The 19,175-nt window shown below is 35.0% G+C and overlaps 1 protein-coding gene across 2 annotated transcripts in view; it reads left to right on the top strand.

Annotated features, from left to right (window-relative positions):
• NUP153 (nucleoporin 153) overlaps positions 1-19,175 on the top strand; it is a 72,054-nt gene that overhangs the window by 22,107 nt on the left and 30,772 nt on the right. For both annotated transcript variants that reach the window (XM_070778355.1, XM_019985628.2), the window contains exons 3-14: positions 507-755; positions 912-1,051; positions 1,131-1,259; positions 3,309-3,425; positions 3,516-3,560; positions 3,662-3,718; positions 6,357-6,503; positions 9,430-9,482; positions 9,741-9,867; positions 14,823-14,960; positions 15,581-15,679; positions 17,335-17,422. In XM_070778355.1, coding sequence (XP_070634456.1) covers positions 507-755; positions 912-1,051; positions 1,131-1,259; positions 3,309-3,425; positions 3,516-3,560; positions 3,662-3,718; positions 6,357-6,503; positions 9,430-9,482; positions 9,741-9,867; positions 14,823-14,960; positions 15,581-15,679; positions 17,335-17,422 — 1,389 coding nt within the window. The remainder of the gene's footprint in view (positions 1-506; positions 756-911; positions 1,052-1,130; positions 1,260-3,308; positions 3,426-3,515; positions 3,561-3,661; positions 3,719-6,356; positions 6,504-9,429; positions 9,483-9,740; positions 9,868-14,822; positions 14,961-15,580; positions 15,680-17,334; positions 17,423-19,175) is intronic.

The raw sequence follows: 19,175 nt of genomic DNA on the forward strand, positions 1-19,175 counted from the left end.
TTGACATTTTAACAATTTTAGGTCTTTCAGTCTAAGAACATGGGATGTTTTTCCATTTATTTACATCTTAAATTTCTTTCAGTCATGTTTTGTAGTTTTCATCTTGCAAGTTCTTTCACTTCCTTTGTCAATTCCTAAGTGTTTTATTCTTTTTGATGCTACTGTTAATGGAATAATTTTCTTGTTTTTCATTGTTAATGTATAGAACAAAACTGATTTTTGCATGTTGATTTTGTATTTTGCTACTTTGCCAAATTTGTTGACAAGTATATTTTGATCACTAAAGTGTATTTTGGCAGTAGGCTAGGCAAGTTAATTTCACTTAGTTGAAAACCTTGTTTGGCTAAAGAATATCTTAAATTGGGCTTATCACAGGAGGCTTCAGTGTTTTGAATGGAAGTTATGTTTATTATATAGTATATTTTCTTGAAACAAACACTTTTATTTTGATAGTACATTGCTTTTTCTAAACTGAGTGTTAATAATGTTATTGCTGTTCTCTTTAGAACCCTCAACAACTAGTACCGCTTCAAATTATCCAGATGTATTAACAAGGCCTTCTCTTCATCGGAGCCATTTGAATTTCTCCATGTTGGACTCTCCTGCGTTACACTGTCAGCCCTCCACATCTTCGGCATTCCCCATCGGCAGTTCTGGATTTTCCCTCGTAAAGGAAATTAAAGATTCTACCTCTCAGCATGATGATGATAACATCTCAACCACCAGTGGTTTTTCTTCAAGAGCTTCTGATAAAGGTATTCTTGGCATTTGGTAGTAAATAATTTTGGTAGTAGAAAATAAATTTCATGGGATAATTTTTTTCTAACTTGGCTGTCATTTTCATTTTCTATGTATAAAAGCATAGGCCTTGTTATAGTGTTATTACTGTGCATTGCATATTTTTATTTCAGATATAGCTGTTTCAAAGAACACTTCGGTGCCACCTCTGTGGTCCCCAGAGGCTGAACGTTCTCATTCATTCTCACAGCACACTGCCACCAGCTCAAAAAAACCAGCATTCAACTTGTCTGCCTTTGGAGCACTTTCTCCTGTGAGTCCTAATTTGATTTGATTTAACCACATTAGTTTTGAGGGCTTGTCTTATAATTTATCGTTATGTTTCTGTGCAGTCACTTGGGAACTCTTCAATTTTTAAAACAAGTCAACTTGGAGATTCTCCTTTTTACCCTGGAAAAACAACGTATGGCGGGGCAGCAGCCGCTGTAAGACAGTCTAAACTACGGAACACACCGTATCAGGTTGGTTTGAATAGAAGGGGGCTTATACCTTTTTTTCTTTTAAAAATAAGTTAACTATTGTCACTCAAAAAAAGTTTGGGTCCATTTATTCTTTGGTGAAATGATAAAACTGGATTGCGTTCTTTTCATTTAGGAACTATATTAATATTATTTTGCACCAAAGTGAACATTTTATCCATTATTTGTGTGTGTGTGTTTTAGAAAGTATGGTAGTTAATTCCTTTTTTAAAAAGTTGAGGTGTATGTAACATATAGTAGAATTTACCCTTATCACAGTATTTGTATTTTAACTAAACACATACAGTTGAATAACTACTTCTGCACTCAAAATACTGAATAAACATTTCCATCATACCAAAACATTCTTGTGAAACTCTGTAGTCAGCCCTTCTTTGTACTTCCACCTCTTGGCAACCAGTATCTGTTTTCTTTTCCTGTAGTTTTCTTTTTTTTTCCCCCAGGATGTCATAAATTTAATCATACACTGTGTATTTTTTTGAATGTGGCTTATTCTATTTAGCATAATACACTTAGGCATTATGCAGATCAGTCTATATTTGCATATATCAGTAGTTAATTCCTTTTTATTGCAGTTATACAGTTTGCTTATCTACTCACTAGTAAAAGGATGCTTAGATTATTTCTAATTTTTGTCTATTGTGAATAAAACTGCTATGGACATTAATTTTCATTTCTCTTGGGTATACTCCTAGAAGTTGGATTGCTGAGTCACATGGTATATACATTAATTTTATAATAAACCACTGGAGTGTTTTCCAAAGTGGGTGCTACCCCTTTGCGTTCTCACCATACCGTCAGCACTTGTCATCAATTTTTTATAGGCATGTAGTGACAATTCCAACTTACTGTGGTTTTGCATTTCCCTAATGACCATGATGGTGCTTATTACCATCAGTATACCTGGGGTGAAGTACGTGTACAAATGTTGCCCATTAATAAAAATCTAAATTTTTTATTGAGTTACAATATGAAATATTAGTTTTAGATATGCAACATAGTGGCTTGATATTTTTATACATTATGAAATAACCACAAGACCAGTTACTATCCATTGCCATACAAAGTTGTTAAAATATTGTTGAATATATTCCCTATGTATACATTACATCCTTGTGACTTATTTTATATATGGAAGGGTACACCTGTTAATCCCCTTTGGCAATTTAATCTGTCCCTTTTGCTCATTTTTAAATAAGTTTTTTTTTTCTTATTCATGAGTTTTGAGAATTCATTATTCAGGGTGTATGTCCTTTATTAGATATATGTTTTACATGTATTTTCTCCCATTCTCTGGCTTATCTTAACAATACCTTGTCGAGAGAAGTTTTTACTTTTGAAGACATTCAGCATATCAGGTTTTTTTTTTTTTTCTTCCTTTTATGGTTCATGCCTTTGGTGTCATGTCTAGAAATTTTTACCCAACCCCAGGTCACAGAGATTTTCTTCTGTTTTCTTTTAAAAGCTTTATAGTTTTAGGTTTTAATTTAGACCTTTGATTCATTTTGAGTTAAAATTTTTATGTATAGTATGAAGTGTGGATCAAGATTCATTCTTTTAAGCAAATGAATGTCCATTTTTTCTCGTACGTACTGTTTGTTGATAAGATTGTACTTTAACCATTGAATTGTCTTTGCAGCTTTTTTGAAAATGAATTGACCATATATGTGGCTCTATTTCTGGACTTTCTATTCTTTTGATGTGTGTGTGTGTGTGTGTGTATCCTTTTGTCAACACTGTTCTTTTGTCTTGATTACTATATCTTTATAGTAAGTCCTGAAATCAGGTACTCTGAGTCCTCCAAACCTCCCTCGCCCCTCACAGGATTCAGAGAATTGAAATTTTCAATTAAGGCATAAAGAAAAAAAGTTGAACATGAGCTTAATGACACCACCCAAAGACAGGTTGATGTTAACAGTTAATTCTTTTTCACTTTGCACATTAAATTCTGTTTCATAGTTATTTTCACTCTCTGAAATTTGTGCTTTAGAGTATAAAGTTCCAGCAAATAACTCAAGGTTTACATTATAGGCACCAGTCAGAAGACAGATGAAAGCTAAGCAGCCCAGTGCACAGGCCTATGGTGTGACCAGTTCAACAGCTCGGAGGATATTGCAGTCCTTGGAGAAGATGTCAAGTCCTCTAGCGGTAAGTTTTTAAAATCACAATTAGATTCAGGAATATAGCAAAATTTAAGCTTAGTGAGAAATCTTAATTTCGTTATTTCAACATTAACAGGATGCAAAAAGAATTCCATCTGTTTTTTCTTCTCCTCTGAATTCTGTAAGTTGACTTTTAAATCTTTAAAGAGGTACGTTTTCACATGTTGGTGATACCATATTTTTCAGTTTCCCGTCCATTCTAATGGTATTTTATTTATTTAGCCTCTTGATAGGAGTGGGATGGATACCACCACAGACTTTCAGGCCAAAAGGGAAAAGGTAAGCCTTCTTTAGCATTTATCTAAGGTACTGGCAGTTTTATGTTTATTTTTAAGTTGGCAAATACATAAATTGGCTTTAGTTGATGGTCATTAAGGAACCTGTTTGAAAAAAATGGACTTTTTTTTTTTTAACTTGGATTTTGCAGTTTCTTGTGAGGGCCTTAGCACATGCTGTATATGTAGTAGATGCTATATATTAATTATATCTTGGCATTTCCATTTTCAGTATCCTGGCAGTCTTTTTTTTTAATAATTGATTTACAGTATTGTGTTTCAGGTATACAGCAGAGTGAATCAGTTATGCATATACATGTATTCCCTCTTTTTTTAGGTTCTTTTCCCATATAGGTTGTTACAGAGTCTTGAGTTCCTGTGCTGTACAGTAGGTTCTTATTAGTTAACTATTTTGTATATTTCTGGCTGTCTTTATATGAGTAACTCTTATCTTTTGATAAATGAAGATAGGCGTGAACAGAGCTTGACATGTTTAATTAGCAGTTCAATGAACTAAAGTTCTCATTGAACATGGTTACTTTGTAAGTTTTCCTCATAAACATGTCAAATCAGTTATGTGTGATAGGATTTCCAGTTTGCATTACTTCTTCCATCAGTCAGCCAAGACAGCAGAGCTAATGAAAAATGTAATAGTTATATCTTGATAAACCTTTTTATCACATTCTATTTGGTTAAAATTAGTTTGGGGTTTTATTGTGGGAAATGCTTGATAGTTAAGGTTAAAGAGGTATAATTTTTGTCAGTTATATTTATGTATAAGTGCCCTTAAGGGAAAGCAGATTCCCACATAATTCCTTGTAAAGCATTTATTACACCACCAGGTTCCCTCAGGAGTAATTGATTAAAATTATCATAAATCTCTGAATTAATTGTAGGAACTGTGTTCAAGATACTGGTAAATGACAATTATTTTACTGCAGTTCTGATGCAGAAAAGAAAATATTAATTGAGCTTTTTCTTGGGATAGCATTATTTCTCAGTTTTTAGTATTACCTTATGGCTCAGCTGGTAAAGAATCCTCCTGCAGTGTGGGAGATCTGGGTTCGATCCCTGGGTTGGGAAGATCCCGGAGAAGGGAAAAGCTACCCACTCCAGTATTCTGCCCTGGGGAATTCCATAGACTGTATAGTCCGTTGGGTCGCAAAGAGGTGGACTCGACTGAGACTTTCCCTTTCAGACATTTGTAATAAAGCAAGAGGGAATTCATTATTGGCTGCTGTAATGGGATTAAGTTAAGCCATTATCTGCTTTTCTGTGACTCATTTATATCAGATTGTTTAAAAAGAAGTAAAATTTTAAAATTATGTCATAAGAGAAGTTCTCATCAACAAAAATTTTATTAGTGATTGAGTATAGTATAAGTTGATGGGGTTGCAAGAGTCTGACACAACAAGTAAATGACGACAACAGTAGTTTCAGTAAAATTTTGGTAGCGAATGCTAGGAAATATAAAGGCCAGGATACAGTATTGTTGTTCAGGTTTCACAGTTGCAATCAGAACAGTCTACAAAATAGACTTTCTCATTGAATTGTAGGATCACATTCGTGATGAGGATTTAGGGAAGAGCTAGGGACTAGATGGAGGCTTTGCCCTGGAAACCAACATTGTTCACAGCTGCTGCTGGGTGAAAGGACTGTATTCATAGTATTATAATCTTTGGACAAAGTAGAAGCCCTTGGCTTTATAGTCATCTCACACCAACTGGAGTTTTGCTGTGTTTCAGTGTACCAAAAGACGTTGACATAACACTTGTGTTCTTCGATAACAAAGCCAGTTCATCTTAAGATTTGGAATTCTTCACTGTGCTTTACTAATTAGACTTAAATTGTAAAGACTTGGTTTTTAAATAACAATGGAGGAAAGTTTACTTGGAGAGATTTGCACACATTTTAAGCAATTAAAGTTTTCATAGCTGCTGCTGCTGAGTCCCTTCAGTTGTGTCCGACTCTGTGCGACCCCATAGATGGCAGCCCACCAGGCTCCCCTGTACCTGGGATTCTCCAGGCAAGAACACTGGAGTGGGCTGCCATTTCCTTCTCCAATGCATGAAAGTGAAAAGTGAAAGTGAAGTCGCTCAGTCATGTCCGACTCTTAGTGACCCCATGGACTGCAGCCTACCAGGCTCCTCCGTCCCTGGGATTCTCCAGGCAAGAGTACTGGAGTGGGTCGCCTAGTTAAATATTTATAAGTGAAGAAAATATAGATAGTAATTTGGGGAAAATGTGGCAAAATCAATTTTGGTTCATATATTTGAGATTCATCCTGTAAAAGCTTAGAGTATTCAAAATGCTCTGTAGAAGTTTCCTTGTGTGTGTCACATGTGTGTGAAGTCATTAAGTTTAGAATAAAATAGTCGGTGAAACCATTTTGAAAGTATATGTATATATAGGTATATGTCTAAATAAATTCGTACTTACATAGATTAATAATATCAATGTTAATACACATTCGTTTACTTTTAGTTTTTCCTCTTAGTGTTTGTTTGCACCCACTGTGTATTTCTCTAGAACTAGGTACTCATAGTCTCTCGGTTATATTAGCTATTGTCAAATAATTTTTAGACATTCGTGGCTGGTATATGAAAATAAAAGTTTGTCTTTGATTTCTGCCTCTCTCTAAGGTGGACTCTCAGTACCCCCCTGTTCAGAGACTCATGATCCCAAAGCCAGTTTCCATAGCAGCAAATCGAACTGTTTATTTTAAACCATCTTTGACTCCATCTGGTGAATTAAGGAAGACTAATCAAAGAATAGATAAAAAGTACAGTGTGAGTATGTGTTTATTTTCACTAGTCTTTGAGTATTGATTAAAATAAATAAGAATACATTGTAAAGTACAATTATTTACTATTGCAGTCTAGCAACTAGATAATGCGTGAAGTTTGTGAATTAGTGATTATGAATTGGTATGGCTTTTAATGGTTGACACCTTGGTCATATCCTGAATTAGTGTTTACTAGCAAGCATTGTTTATATTAAATAATTTTGCCACACTACCTTTATTTGTGTGTTTTGTCTGCGTTGTTGAGCTATTTGAAAATTTCAGGTATCATGACTGTTCACCCAGAGTACTTTGGTATACTATATGATACACTAATATCTCCTATGTTACCATGTTTAAGAAAGTTAATGTCAGTTCCTTCCTAATATTATCTAATAATCTAGTTCATATGTTGTTTATAGCTGCTGCTTTTTTGCCACTGCTCAGCTTGTGTGATCTTAATTCCCCAACCAGGGATTGAACCCTGGGGCTCTGGCAGGAAAAGTACTGAGTCCTAACCACTGGACAGCCAGGGAATTCCCTATAGCTGCTTTTTTGAGCCGGTATCCAAACAAGTGTATTACTTGTGGTTTTGTCTTTCTAGACCTCAAATCTTTACCCTCACCACACTGTTTTTATTCTTATGTTGCTTCTGTATTGAGATGTGATTCTCATACCTTGCTATTCACCTTAGAGTTTATAGCTCAGTGGATTTAGTGCATTTACAGTTGTTCGTCTGTGTCACTAGTCAGTTTCAGAACATTCTTATCGTCCTCTCCCCCACATCTCATATCCATTAGTAGTCACTTCTCACCTCTCCACCTCCAGCCTGAGGCAGCCATTTATCTTTCTCTTTAGATTTACTTATCTGGACATTTCGTATATATGAAATCTTAAAATAAGTAGTTCTTAGTGTTTGGCTTATTTCATATTTTCATCATTAGCATGATGTTTTTAGGTTCACCTCATATCAGAACATTGTTCCTTTTTATTGCTGAATAATATTTCATTGTTTAGATGTAGTGATTTTGTTTATCCATTCATCAGTTGAGGGACATTTGGGTCCTTTTCACTTTTTCACTGTGATGAATAATATTGCAATGAACTTTGATACAAGTGCCAGTTTTTTTGTGGACATTGATATTCATTTCTCTTGGGTCTTATACCTTGGAGTAGAATTGCTAGGCACATTGGTATTTGAAAAGGCCAGATCATTTGTCTTCTACTTTGTCTCATGTCCTGGGTCTGTCTGTTTTCCTGTGTCATTTAACTAAAGTGTGTTCTTTTTCCATTTATAAAACATCTTCCTATTTGTGCCTTTGTTGGTTTAAGCTCATTGAATCTTCATGGCAACTCAATTTCTTGAAAAATTTCAAACTGAAATTGAGAGAATAATACAATACAGTATTTACCTATTTGCTTTAACTTGACTCACCAGTCTTTAACATTTTGTCATATTTGCTTTATCAGACTTTAAAAAATAATTTGAACATAATTTTGGACTTGCATGAAAAATCTTAAGTCCACATTTTACTACATTTCCTTTATCTTTTTCTGTTTCTACAAACAAGAAATTCCCTCACATACCTGAAGAAGTTACCCAAACCAGAAAGAAACTTATCATCAATACAATACTGTTAATTGCAAATTTTGTTAGGATGCCAGTTGTCCCAAAAGAACAAAAATGGAAGATCATGTGTTAAATTTGTCAAATCTCTTTATCTCCTTTAGTCTAGAACAGTTTTTTTGGTTTTGGGGGGGTTTGTTTTTGGTATTTCATAACATTGATATTTCTGAAGGAGTACAAGGATGTTTGTTTGCTCATGATTAGATTCTGGTTGGAGAAAGAAATGGCAACCCACTCCAGTGTTCTTACCTGGAGAATCCCAGGGATGGGGGAACCTGGTGGGCTGCCGTCTGTGGGATCGCACAGAGTTGGACACGACTAAAGCGACTTAGCAGCAGCGGCAGCAGATTCTGGTTAGGCACTTTCGGTAGTAATACCACAGAACAAATTCTGAACTCTTCTCAGTATCATAATATCCGGCAGTTTCTGCCAGTTTGTCCTGCACTGATGCTGTGATCAGCAGTTTAGGTGGTGTCAATGGGATTTCTTCACTGTGAAATTGCTAGTATTGTACCTTTTATAACTAATAAGATAACTTTAAGAGTATAAATATCCTTTTTACCCACCACTGTTAGCAGTTTTGATGATATTTGCCTGAATCTTTTATTTGTAGATGCCAAATGGTGGTTTTCTAATTCTACTATTTCTTCTACCTTTATGAAGTTGGTTTTCTACTGTAGGAAGTTTTCTCTATGTATGTATTTCTCTATGTATTTATTTAAGTCAGTGTGAATTCTTAAATTTGATAAGATTGTAATCTTTTATTAGGATTATTTATTTTGATGTTCACTGTCCCATATTTGGCCTTTGAACCGGCTCATGTCCTTTTAATATTTCACATCATTTTTCAAGCACTTAGTTGCTTTTTAATATTATAAAACAACCCAGGCTCATCTTGTGAGTTTTCAGCCCCAGCCCTGAAATCAGCCAGTTCTCCAAGGAACCCTCATTCCTTTAGATGGAAGAACTCTTTAAGTTGCAGAGAATCATTTCAAAAGGACCGTCAGTGTAAATTTGATTGCACATTTAATAGGCCATAAGTAAAATATTTGTGTGGTTGATAATGTGTATTAAATTTGTATGCTACAGTTTTGTTTAAAAGACAGTTGTGCTTATTATCAGTTTGTGTATAATCACACTGTAACTCTTGGTCATCATTCAGGTGACAGGGTATGAGTTGTAGATTTTAAAATTCATTAAACAACTGTCAAATTCCTGACACCAAATATTAAAGTTCACAGATAAAAAGGTGGTGTTAAAATTAAATAAGCAGCTATATAAATATGTTATATTCCTTTTTTTTTAGACTGATTATGAAAAAAATACTACACCAGGACAAAATAGAGAGCAACAAGAAAGGTATTGTCATCTTTATAGTGAAGCTTCTTTATATTTTTTGTAAGGCCTATATTTGATTTGTATCTGCCTTCTTGAAGATTAAGAAGTTTAAAGAAATAGAAATCTACACATAGAAATCTGTGAGCTTTTAAAATCACATTCAGCTGAACATTTATTTTCTTAATTGTTGACATCTTTTTTTTTTTTTTTAGTATTAATTAACAAGTTATGGACCAGAGTAATATTTCATTTGTTTTAATTTTCTTTTTCTTTGCCTAGTGGCTTTTCTTATCCAAATTTCAGTATGTCTGCAGCCAATGGTTTATCTCCTGGAGTAGGTGGTGGAGGTGGCAAGATGAGGCGAGAGAGAACACGTGTTGTGGCATCTAAACCTCAAGAGAAGGAGGTAAGGTTATGCTCTTTGACATATATTTTGAAGTATCTTAATACCTTGAAGTTTATTATTAAAAGTTTTGATGCGGTGATGAGGGACCCACCTGGAGGTCCCTTGGAAGGATGAGGTTAGGGGAGACCCAGCATAGGAATTATCTACCATTGAAACAGTTCCTTAAAAGTGTGTGTATGTTTTAAACTATCAGGCTTTTTAAACCATCTTCACTGTGACCTAATCTAATACCTTAAATTTCTTGGGTATCCCTAGTCTAAAGCCGTAATTTTTCAAATAAAACTATTGCAATTGAAATTATTTGACCCTTGAAATAACTATTATGTAGTTTGGTTTTGCCCATTCCTGAAACATGATGTGTTTGTCTCATGGGCCTTTTCCTTATTATTTGTAAAATATATCAGTCTTGCAAAAAATAGCAGGTTTTCCCTGTTACGTATTTATCCAGTATGAAGACTCAGCACAGCCCATTCTGCAGGTGCCTTTGGGTTGATTCCTGTACACGCCAGTGTGAGCATGTATGCCCATCTCCCCCAGTACACGTGTAGGACTTCTCCAGGCTACTTGTCTGGGAATGGAATTGTTGGATTGTAGGGGATGATACACATCTTGCCTTATTGCTCTTCAGGGTACTTTTACAGTTTAATGCTTCCACATAACAGGTAGATCTGGTTTTCCTTTATTTTTACCAGTACTTGATTTTTTTTTTCTTTTTAATATTAATGTTATGAATGTGAAGTGATATGCCATTGGATTTTTAATTTGCATTTCCTTCTTTACTAGGGTGAGGAGACATCTTTTTGTGAGTTTCTTGGCCATTTTGCATTTTCTCTTGATCCATTTTTTTCCCCTTTGGGTTATTTCTTTTACTGGGAAGAATTCTTTATGTATACTGAACATGAAAGTTTGAAAACGATAAGGACTCACTGAAGATTGGTTAAATTAACTTTTCTGTTTAGGTTGCACTGTATATTTTCTAACTACATTGAGTTGCATCTGGGTCCATTTCAGTCTTCTGTAAATCAGTTTCAGCCTGGCTAAATCTTTGAAGTTATGTATATCGTACTTTGATTTGTGCTTTTTTTCTAATTGAAATTGTATTTGTGACTTTCTCATTGACCCATGAGGAATTAGGAGTATGTTTTTAGGTTTTTAAGTAGGAGGTCTTCTGTTGACTGTGAAATTAATGTTTTGATTGAAATTGCTCTGTGTGTGTGTGTTTCCTTCGTATCTATTGGTATTTTTTTTTGCAGCCTTGCTTAGAGTGAGAGGTCTGTGTTTTTCTTTTTTTTTTTTTTTTTTTTTAATCTCCCCTTTTCCAGTATAAGATCTTGTCCTGCGTTTGTGCCTCTCTGACTTATCAGAAGCTTGACTTTGGCAGTTTGGGCTTTCTGCCATATGCCTGTTGGGTTCTGATATTTGAGATCATGCTGGGGACCTTGGCTCAGTTACGGGTCTTGAGACTTTGCCCTTAGGTTCTACTTGTTGCTGCGCTAGAGTGTGGGGAAGGGAGGGGATGTGTTACTGCATTACAACATCTTAAAAATAAAGTTGATCATGTAGCATATAAAATTTTGTACTTAGAAAATTTTTCTTTTCTGCTTGAAACTCTTTATGTAGATTTGATTCATTACATTTAGAAAATGAGTTATTTGCCTTGCCCATGTATATGTAACAAAGTGAGTATCTCATTCATAAAGGATTAGATAGTTCTTTAGAAAAGCTTTTATATTTCTTGGTAAAATGTGTGGCCCCACCTTCTTAAAAGTTTATCCTGATAAGAGGAAAGCATTAGCTTGGTTTAGTGTTTACCAGGTGACAGATTGGGAGTTTTATTTCCCTTTAGTTTCTGTTTTTAAAGATACAGTTTCTAAGATCTTCAGCTGTAGCTTAGACTGATCTATATAGCTCAATTTTAGCTGTCTTGCAGATAGGTATGTGTTTAATATAACTTTGCTGTTTTGAGACATTTGGAGGGGGGTTAAAAATTTGTTGACTTTTACTATCTGGTTTACTAAATGTGAGGAGTTTTATGAAAATCAAAGCCCCTTTATCACCTTCTCCCTTCTCTGGACCCCCTCTCCATTCCTGCCCACTGCTGGTTTTGCACCCCAGGATGCCTGCCCTGACCTGTCTGTCCCTGCTTTGTTCCACTCAAGTTACAGTCTCCACATTTCTGAGGAAAGAGATACTAATAATGAGTGGCTGCCCAAGTTGGTTGCCTAGTCTGTGGGGTTTTTTCCCCCCAAACTTTTCATTTTATATTGGAATACTGCTGATTTACATAATGTTGGGATAGTCTCAGGTAGACAGCAACAGTAGACATGAAGTCCTGAGGTTATATATATTTAACTTTTTAAGTAAACTGACAGACTTACTTTCCCCAAAGTAATTGTAACATCAATGGATGGGGCTTTTGTTACTCTACATCTTTATCAATAGTTGATTGTCATCTTTTAAATTTTAGCCATTCTGCTTTGTGTATGACGATGTCTCATTGTAATTTTAATTTGCCTTTCCCTCTTGCTTAATATTTTGTTCTTGTTTATGTGTTTATTGGCCATAATATCTTCCTTTGAGAAGTGTTAATTTAGAACTTTTGGTCTTTTAAAAATAGGGTTGTCTTACTATTATTCAGTTGTAGGAACTCTATAAATTTTAGATCCAAGTACTTTGTCAAGATACGTGTCTTACAAATATTTACTCTCTGTCTGACTTGCCTATTCCTTTTCCTAACAGTGTCTTCTGATTAGCAGATGTTCTAACTTTTATGAAGTCTGAACTTAAACATTTTCCCATTATATTTACGGTTTGTATCCTAAGAAACCTATCCCTGTCTACAAAAAAAGTCTTCCTGTGTTTTCCTCTAGAAGATTTATAGTGGTGTTTCTGTGAGAAGATTTTCCTAGTTTTCTTTTGGATTTCGTATATGATCCATAGAGTATTTAGAAGTGGGTTTAGTCATGATTTTAATGTTGTGAAATGCATTGAGACTTGCTGTAGCCCAGCTCGTGGTCTGCTTCTTGAGTCTTGCCCATTGTGTATTCTGTGGTTGTTGAGTGTCAGATAAGATGACTGTAATAATTCTAACGTCATCTTTGTTCTTACTGAATTTTGCGGGGAGTAGGAAGGGAGGTATGTGTCTAGTAAATTGTTGAGATATGAGTTAAAAGTTGTCAGCTTTTACTTGGTGAGTTTGTCTTTTTCCTGTTAATTATATCAGTTTTTGCTTGTTTATCTTGAGGCCCTCATTGGCGTGTACACCTTATCTATGGTGGCCTCTCAGTAATTTACCCCTTTTAATATTACTAAATGTCCTTTAAAAAAGTCTTTGGAAATATTCTTTGTCTTGAAATCTACTTTATCTGGTATTTAATATAGCCAGCCACTCTGATACTAAAATATGCGTTCTTAGGGTTACTATTTGCAAGTTAAATTTTTGTCCATCCATTAACTTCCAATCTATTTATCTGTCTTTATGTTTAATGTAAGTAAATCTCTTACAGAGAGCATGTAATTGAGTCTTGCTTGCCCTTTTTTTAATTTTCTAATTTGCATGTTTACTTATAAATAACATAATTACTGGTATGGTTGGATTAAGGTCTACCTTTTTTTATTTTCTATTTTCCCCATTTTTTTATTTCTCTCTTGTTCTTTTTGAAAGCTTCCTTCTTTTGGGTTAATTGGATATTTCTTAGCATTCCATTTTAATTATTTGTTGGTTTTATATCTCTGACCCTTCTAATAATTTACACAGTCCTCTTGGGATTATGGTGTCTTTAACTCTTTAAATTCTACTTTGTGTTAATATTGATCATTTCCTATAAGATTTAAGAATCTTGTAACTTTATAGTTTGATTTACCACCGCCTTTTCCTTGGTATTTTATCCTATATATCATTTATATTACATTTAGATATGCTGTAAATCCACAATATATTTTTGCTTTACATACTTAATGTGTATTTTAAAGAAACTAAGAGGAAGAGAAGTTTACTCACATATTCTCCACTTCTTCCAGAAATCTAAATCTCCATTTGGTATCATTTCCCTTCACCCTGAAGAACCTGTAGAGCAGGTTTTAGTTTTGTTTTATCCAAGTGCCTTTATTATACACCTGTAGTTTACACAGATTTGCTCTGCCAGAGATTTGGAGAGTTTATATGCAGACTTGGGACTCCCCTTCTGTGGCACTTCATCTCCCCTTATTTTCTAGCTACTGTGGTCACCCTAGTCTGTCCTTTGAATGCCTCAATCAACAGATTGGCAGTTTTCTTTGAATTTCAACTGTCCAACTGGTACCAACTCAAAGAGGACAAGAAACTCCTCCCTTCTTCTCAGTATCTTCTTCCCTCCAATATCTACTTGCTTTTGGTTGCTTTCTAATGTTTTCAGATGGTTGTTTTTAATATATTGTCAAGCATCTGTAATTGTTACTTGTCAGAGCATTGGTTAAATACAAGGTCTTCCACCATTAGCGGAAGTGGAACTCAATTTTTGTCTGTTCTAATATGGGTAATTTGAGACTAGTGGAGATCTTTGCTTACATTGAAATAAAAACCGAAGCAGTTCACCAAACTCATCAGTACTGATGTTTAGAATGCTGATGTTACATGCCAAGACCAAAAGTGACTTTGTTTCATATTTAAACCACAACTCTGATATGTTAATTTTTTTTTTTTTTTTTTTTTTTCATTTTCACCAGCTAGGAAATTGGTACTGAGGACAGATAGGTTCACAAAGTCACATTTCTGGCTGGTGGCACAGCTGGGATTCAAATCTTGTTTAGTTTTTTCTTATTCAAGAGCCTACATTGTTAACACTGCATAGTGCTGCCTCGTCCCTGTTTATTCTGAATTTACATGTAACTATATCTGTTCTAGCTGAAAATAACGTTGATACAACAGAATGACACAAAAGATGAAATTTGTCATTATAAAATATGTTGTGTTTTAGGAAGTGGAAGTACCAGTATTACCGAAAATCTCTCTACCCATCACCAGTTCTTCACTGCCTACCTTCAATTTTAGTTCTTCTGTGATCACAACTTCCTCTCCATCACCCATTAGTCCTTCACAATCATTAACAAATAAGGTAAAAAAAAACCCATTGTTCCATAGAGGTGCTTTTTGTTTTTTCTTTATTTTAAAAAAACTAACCTGATTAAATCAGTGCTTAATTTTCACTATGGGAATTAACAACTCAGAAATTTGAGAAAAACGGAAATAGCATTGGCTTTTTAAAAAAATGTACATCGTAATGGGAACATTCTTCAATTCTTATGAATGTATTGTAAGTCTGTTTTCAAACAATATTTCCATTGAAAATACTTTATTTTTGGTTAATAATGAATTTCTGCTTTTTTAAAAAATTTCTCAAGTAGGATTAACATCTTTAATCTGCTCCTGAAATTTGTTTGCTTTTTTCCTGACTTACTTTTTCTGAACATTTCTTATAGATGTTTATTTTTCTCCCTTAAGTAATTATCTCCCTCCAAGATCATGTATATTCCTCTTTGAAGAGGAAGCCAAATCTTATAACAGTTTCATGTTGAGTAGTTTTCAGAAATTAAAAGTGATTTTTTTTTTTTAATTTAAAAGGGAAAAAAATGCTTTTGGCTTCTTTGTAATTAATTTGCTTAAGGTCTATTTCACTGCCAATTTCTTTTTCTAAAAAGCTTTTTCTGTCATTTCTTTAATAATTTGAAAAACCAGGTACAAGTGACCTCTCCAAACAGCACTGGCAGCCCCTTGTTTAGATTTTCATCTCCAATTGTAAAATCTACTGAGTCAGATGTACTACCTCCGTCATCTGTAAGTAGCAAGCAAAGAGTGTTGCATATTGATTGATTCCAAAGGCATACTGTATTTTTAAGCTGTAATTTACCATTGCTGGTAAGAAATGCCATTTTTCTTACCAAAAAAATTCCAATGTACAGAAAACTTTGAACATCTATACACAAAATATATGTGTATATATATATGTATGCATCTTCTCATGTACCATTTGGAAGTTAGGATGGAGATATTTTGGTATCCTTAATTTTCTTTGTATCCCCTAAGAAAAAAGATACTTTTTGCATACCCATAATACAGTTGTCATACCCCAAAAAATGTAACATGATGTTAATAGTAACATAGTGTGCACATTCAGATTTACCCATCAGCCTCAGACTCTCGTTTAATTGCTGTTTTGTTTCTCTTGGTACCGGATCCAGTTACAATTAAGACTTAGCAACTAAGTCATATTGCATTAAGTTAGCATGTCTCTTGGATTGGCTTTAATCTAGAAAAGTTGGAAGGTTTTATGTGCCACTATATATTTGTTTCTTCATAGTAAATATTTTGAGTAAGAGTGGTATATAAGTTGGAGACTTCCTTGGTGGCCAGTGGCTGGGACCCCGCCTGCCAGCCTGCGGCCCCTCCACCCAGTGCAGAGGGCCCAGGCTCGGGCCCTGGTTGAAGAACTGGATCCCACATAGCACAACTGAAACCCAGCACAGCTAAATACATAAATATTAAAAAAAAATAGTACATAAGTTTGATGTTCTAGTTGCCCCATCTCTATTTGGCATGTGTATCATTTAAATATGTTCAGTTCAGTTCAGTCACTCAGTCGTGTCTGACTCTTTGCGACCCCATGAATCGCAGCACACCAGGCCTCCCTGTCTATCACCAACTCCCAGCGTTCACTCAGACTCAAGTCCATCGAGTCAGTGATGCCATCCAGCCATCTCATCCTCTGTCGTCCCCTTCTCCTCTTGCCCCCAATCCCTCCCAGCATCAGAGTCTTTTCCAATGAGTCATCTCTTCGCATGAGGTGGCCAAAGTACTGGAGTTTCAGCTTTCACATCATTCCCTCCAAAGAAATACCAGGGCTAATCTCCTTCAGAATGGACTGGTTGGATCTCCTTGCAGTCCAAGGGACTCTCAAGAGTCTTCTCCAACACCACAGTTCAAAAGCATCAATTCTTCGGCGCTCAGCCTTCTTCACAGTCCAACTCTTACATCCATATATGACCACTGGAAGAACCATAGCCTTGACTAGACATGTTACCTTCTGTTTTTTTACTGTGTCCTTGGCTTGTTTTCTGTTACAACTAGATGTTCCAGATTATTTTGTAATTTCCCTGCCAAATGCCTGAAATCTACTCGATGTCCATGAAGTCTCATACTTTTTATTAGGAAATGGCATTTAGAAACCCGAAAGTGGGCATCAGGAATACATTATTATTTTATGTAATGCTTTGAATGAAAAAATGCTTTAGAAATTTAAAATGCTCTTGTTAAACTAGGACACATCATTCATTATAAGAAGCACACTGATTTTAGAGATTTAAAATAGGAAAAACTGTGAATCTTAGAATATGTGAAATCCAGTATACTTTTTTGACTTGAAATAGAGCTTTATATTTGATGGGTTGTTTGCAGCTAAATGGACAGTTAAAGGACACCTTCTCTCTCTACAGATTGGATTTACATTTAGTGTGCCTGTGGCAAAAACAGCAGAGCTTTCTGGCCCTAGTAGTGTTTCAGAACCAATTACAAGCAGTTCAGGTAAGATACTTTTTCTCATAATAGTTTACATAAAAATAGGTTAATATTTCAGATTACTTCTTTTACCTTTGGCCATTCTTGTAAATGCTTTTATGTGAATATAATTAGCTCCCTAAATGTGAATAAGTTACAGCTTGTGAAGGGGATGGTCACAATAGCAAATTTATCCAGTTTAATCCCAAAAAAGTGACAGTTTATTATAAATGAAATCTCAGTATAGGAAATTCAAGGGTGTTCCACATTGTAATTACAGTGGATTCCATCTCTGGGTTTCTCTTGAGTTCACAAGCATTTTTATGCATAAGGATTATACCAGCCTCTGCAGACAGTAGTAGTACATAATTTCTCAAAAAAATGGGCTCTTTCTCAAAAAATTATATATCTGAATAGATAATTAGACCATAGGAATTTGCTGTGGTGGTCATGATGTGTGCTCTCAAGTATTGGGTGCTTGGGGAATGAAGAATCATCTGGGCTAAACTGCTCAGGTCAAGAATTGAGAGGAAGGGCTTTTCCCCCAGCAAACAGCAAATACAAGACAACAAGAGGAAAAGCCTGATGCACTTTGAAAATAGCAAATAATTTGTCATGAGATTGAGAGGTAGCTTTAAGTTCTAAAGATTCTTGAGTGCTATGCTAAATAATTGAATTTTAATTTGAATGATAGGAAAACACTGCATGATTTTTATACTCGGGGGGGGCGGGGTGTGAGATGGTTCCTTGCAGTAACAGCAGTGTGTTGAGGGGGTGTGGGTGGGAGAGGGGTATTATGGGCTGAGGTATCAGTTATGGGGCTGTTGCCTTATTCAGAAGTGTTTCTTTGACTATCTTCTGAGTTTGGGAATCTTAAAAAACTAGATCTTCCCTCATAGATAGATTAAAAAAAAAAAAAAAATCAGAATATCAAAGAACCAGGACCCCTAAGCTGAGAAGATCTTTGGTTTGTATGGTCTGGAAGACAAGAGTATAGGTTCTGCAGGTAGCACAGAATAAGAATTTGACTGGTATGTTTGCAGTCTTAACTTCTGTTGACTAAAACAGCCCTGTGTAAGAGAAAGTAACAAGTATATTTCAGGTGTACTTAACATATGACTTTTTTTTCTTTAATGTTACTGTGAATTCAAGAAGGAATAAACCTATTCAGATTTCATGAGGGAATAGGCATTAAAATGCTTCCATTTTTACTAATGCTTTACTAATCATCCCTGAATGAGTAAGTTTGTTAAAACAACTTTTGTGTTTCATTACATGTGGGGAAATTACTCAAGAGTTTTTAAGACGTGTATTTTAAGTAGTATATATAGAATTGTTCTTACATTGACACCTCTGTTTCTTACCACTTTGGTAAGCTGATTTGAAAAGCTGATTGAAAATTGGAAGTCATGGTTAATTACTGTATGATAGGAGCTAATTTTCGCATTATCTTTTTCCATCTCTTTGAGTACACTGGAAGAAATCCTTAAAATTTACCTTAAATTCTAAAAGCAATTCAATTTTGACTGTAAAGGAATATAGAATGTGATAATGAATAAAAGCCAATTTTTCTTCATTTTGACACAATTGTAAGAAGTAGGTATGGTGTTTTGGTTTTTGCACATTTTTATTATTGAGGTGAAATTGAGATAAGATATAATCATGGGCTTCTCTAGTGGCTCAGGGGTAAAGAACCCGCCTGCCAATACAGCAGACACAGGTTCGATCCTTGAGTTGAGACGATTCCCTGGAGAAGGAAATGGTGTTTGCCTGGGAAACC

The sequence above is a fragment of the Bos indicus genome, chromosome 23, assembly GCF_029378745.1.
Source record: "Bos indicus isolate NIAB-ARS_2022 breed Sahiwal x Tharparkar chromosome 23, NIAB-ARS_B.indTharparkar_mat_pri_1.0, whole genome shotgun sequence".
Taxonomy (NCBI): domain Eukaryota; kingdom Metazoa; phylum Chordata; class Mammalia; order Artiodactyla; family Bovidae; genus Bos; species Bos indicus.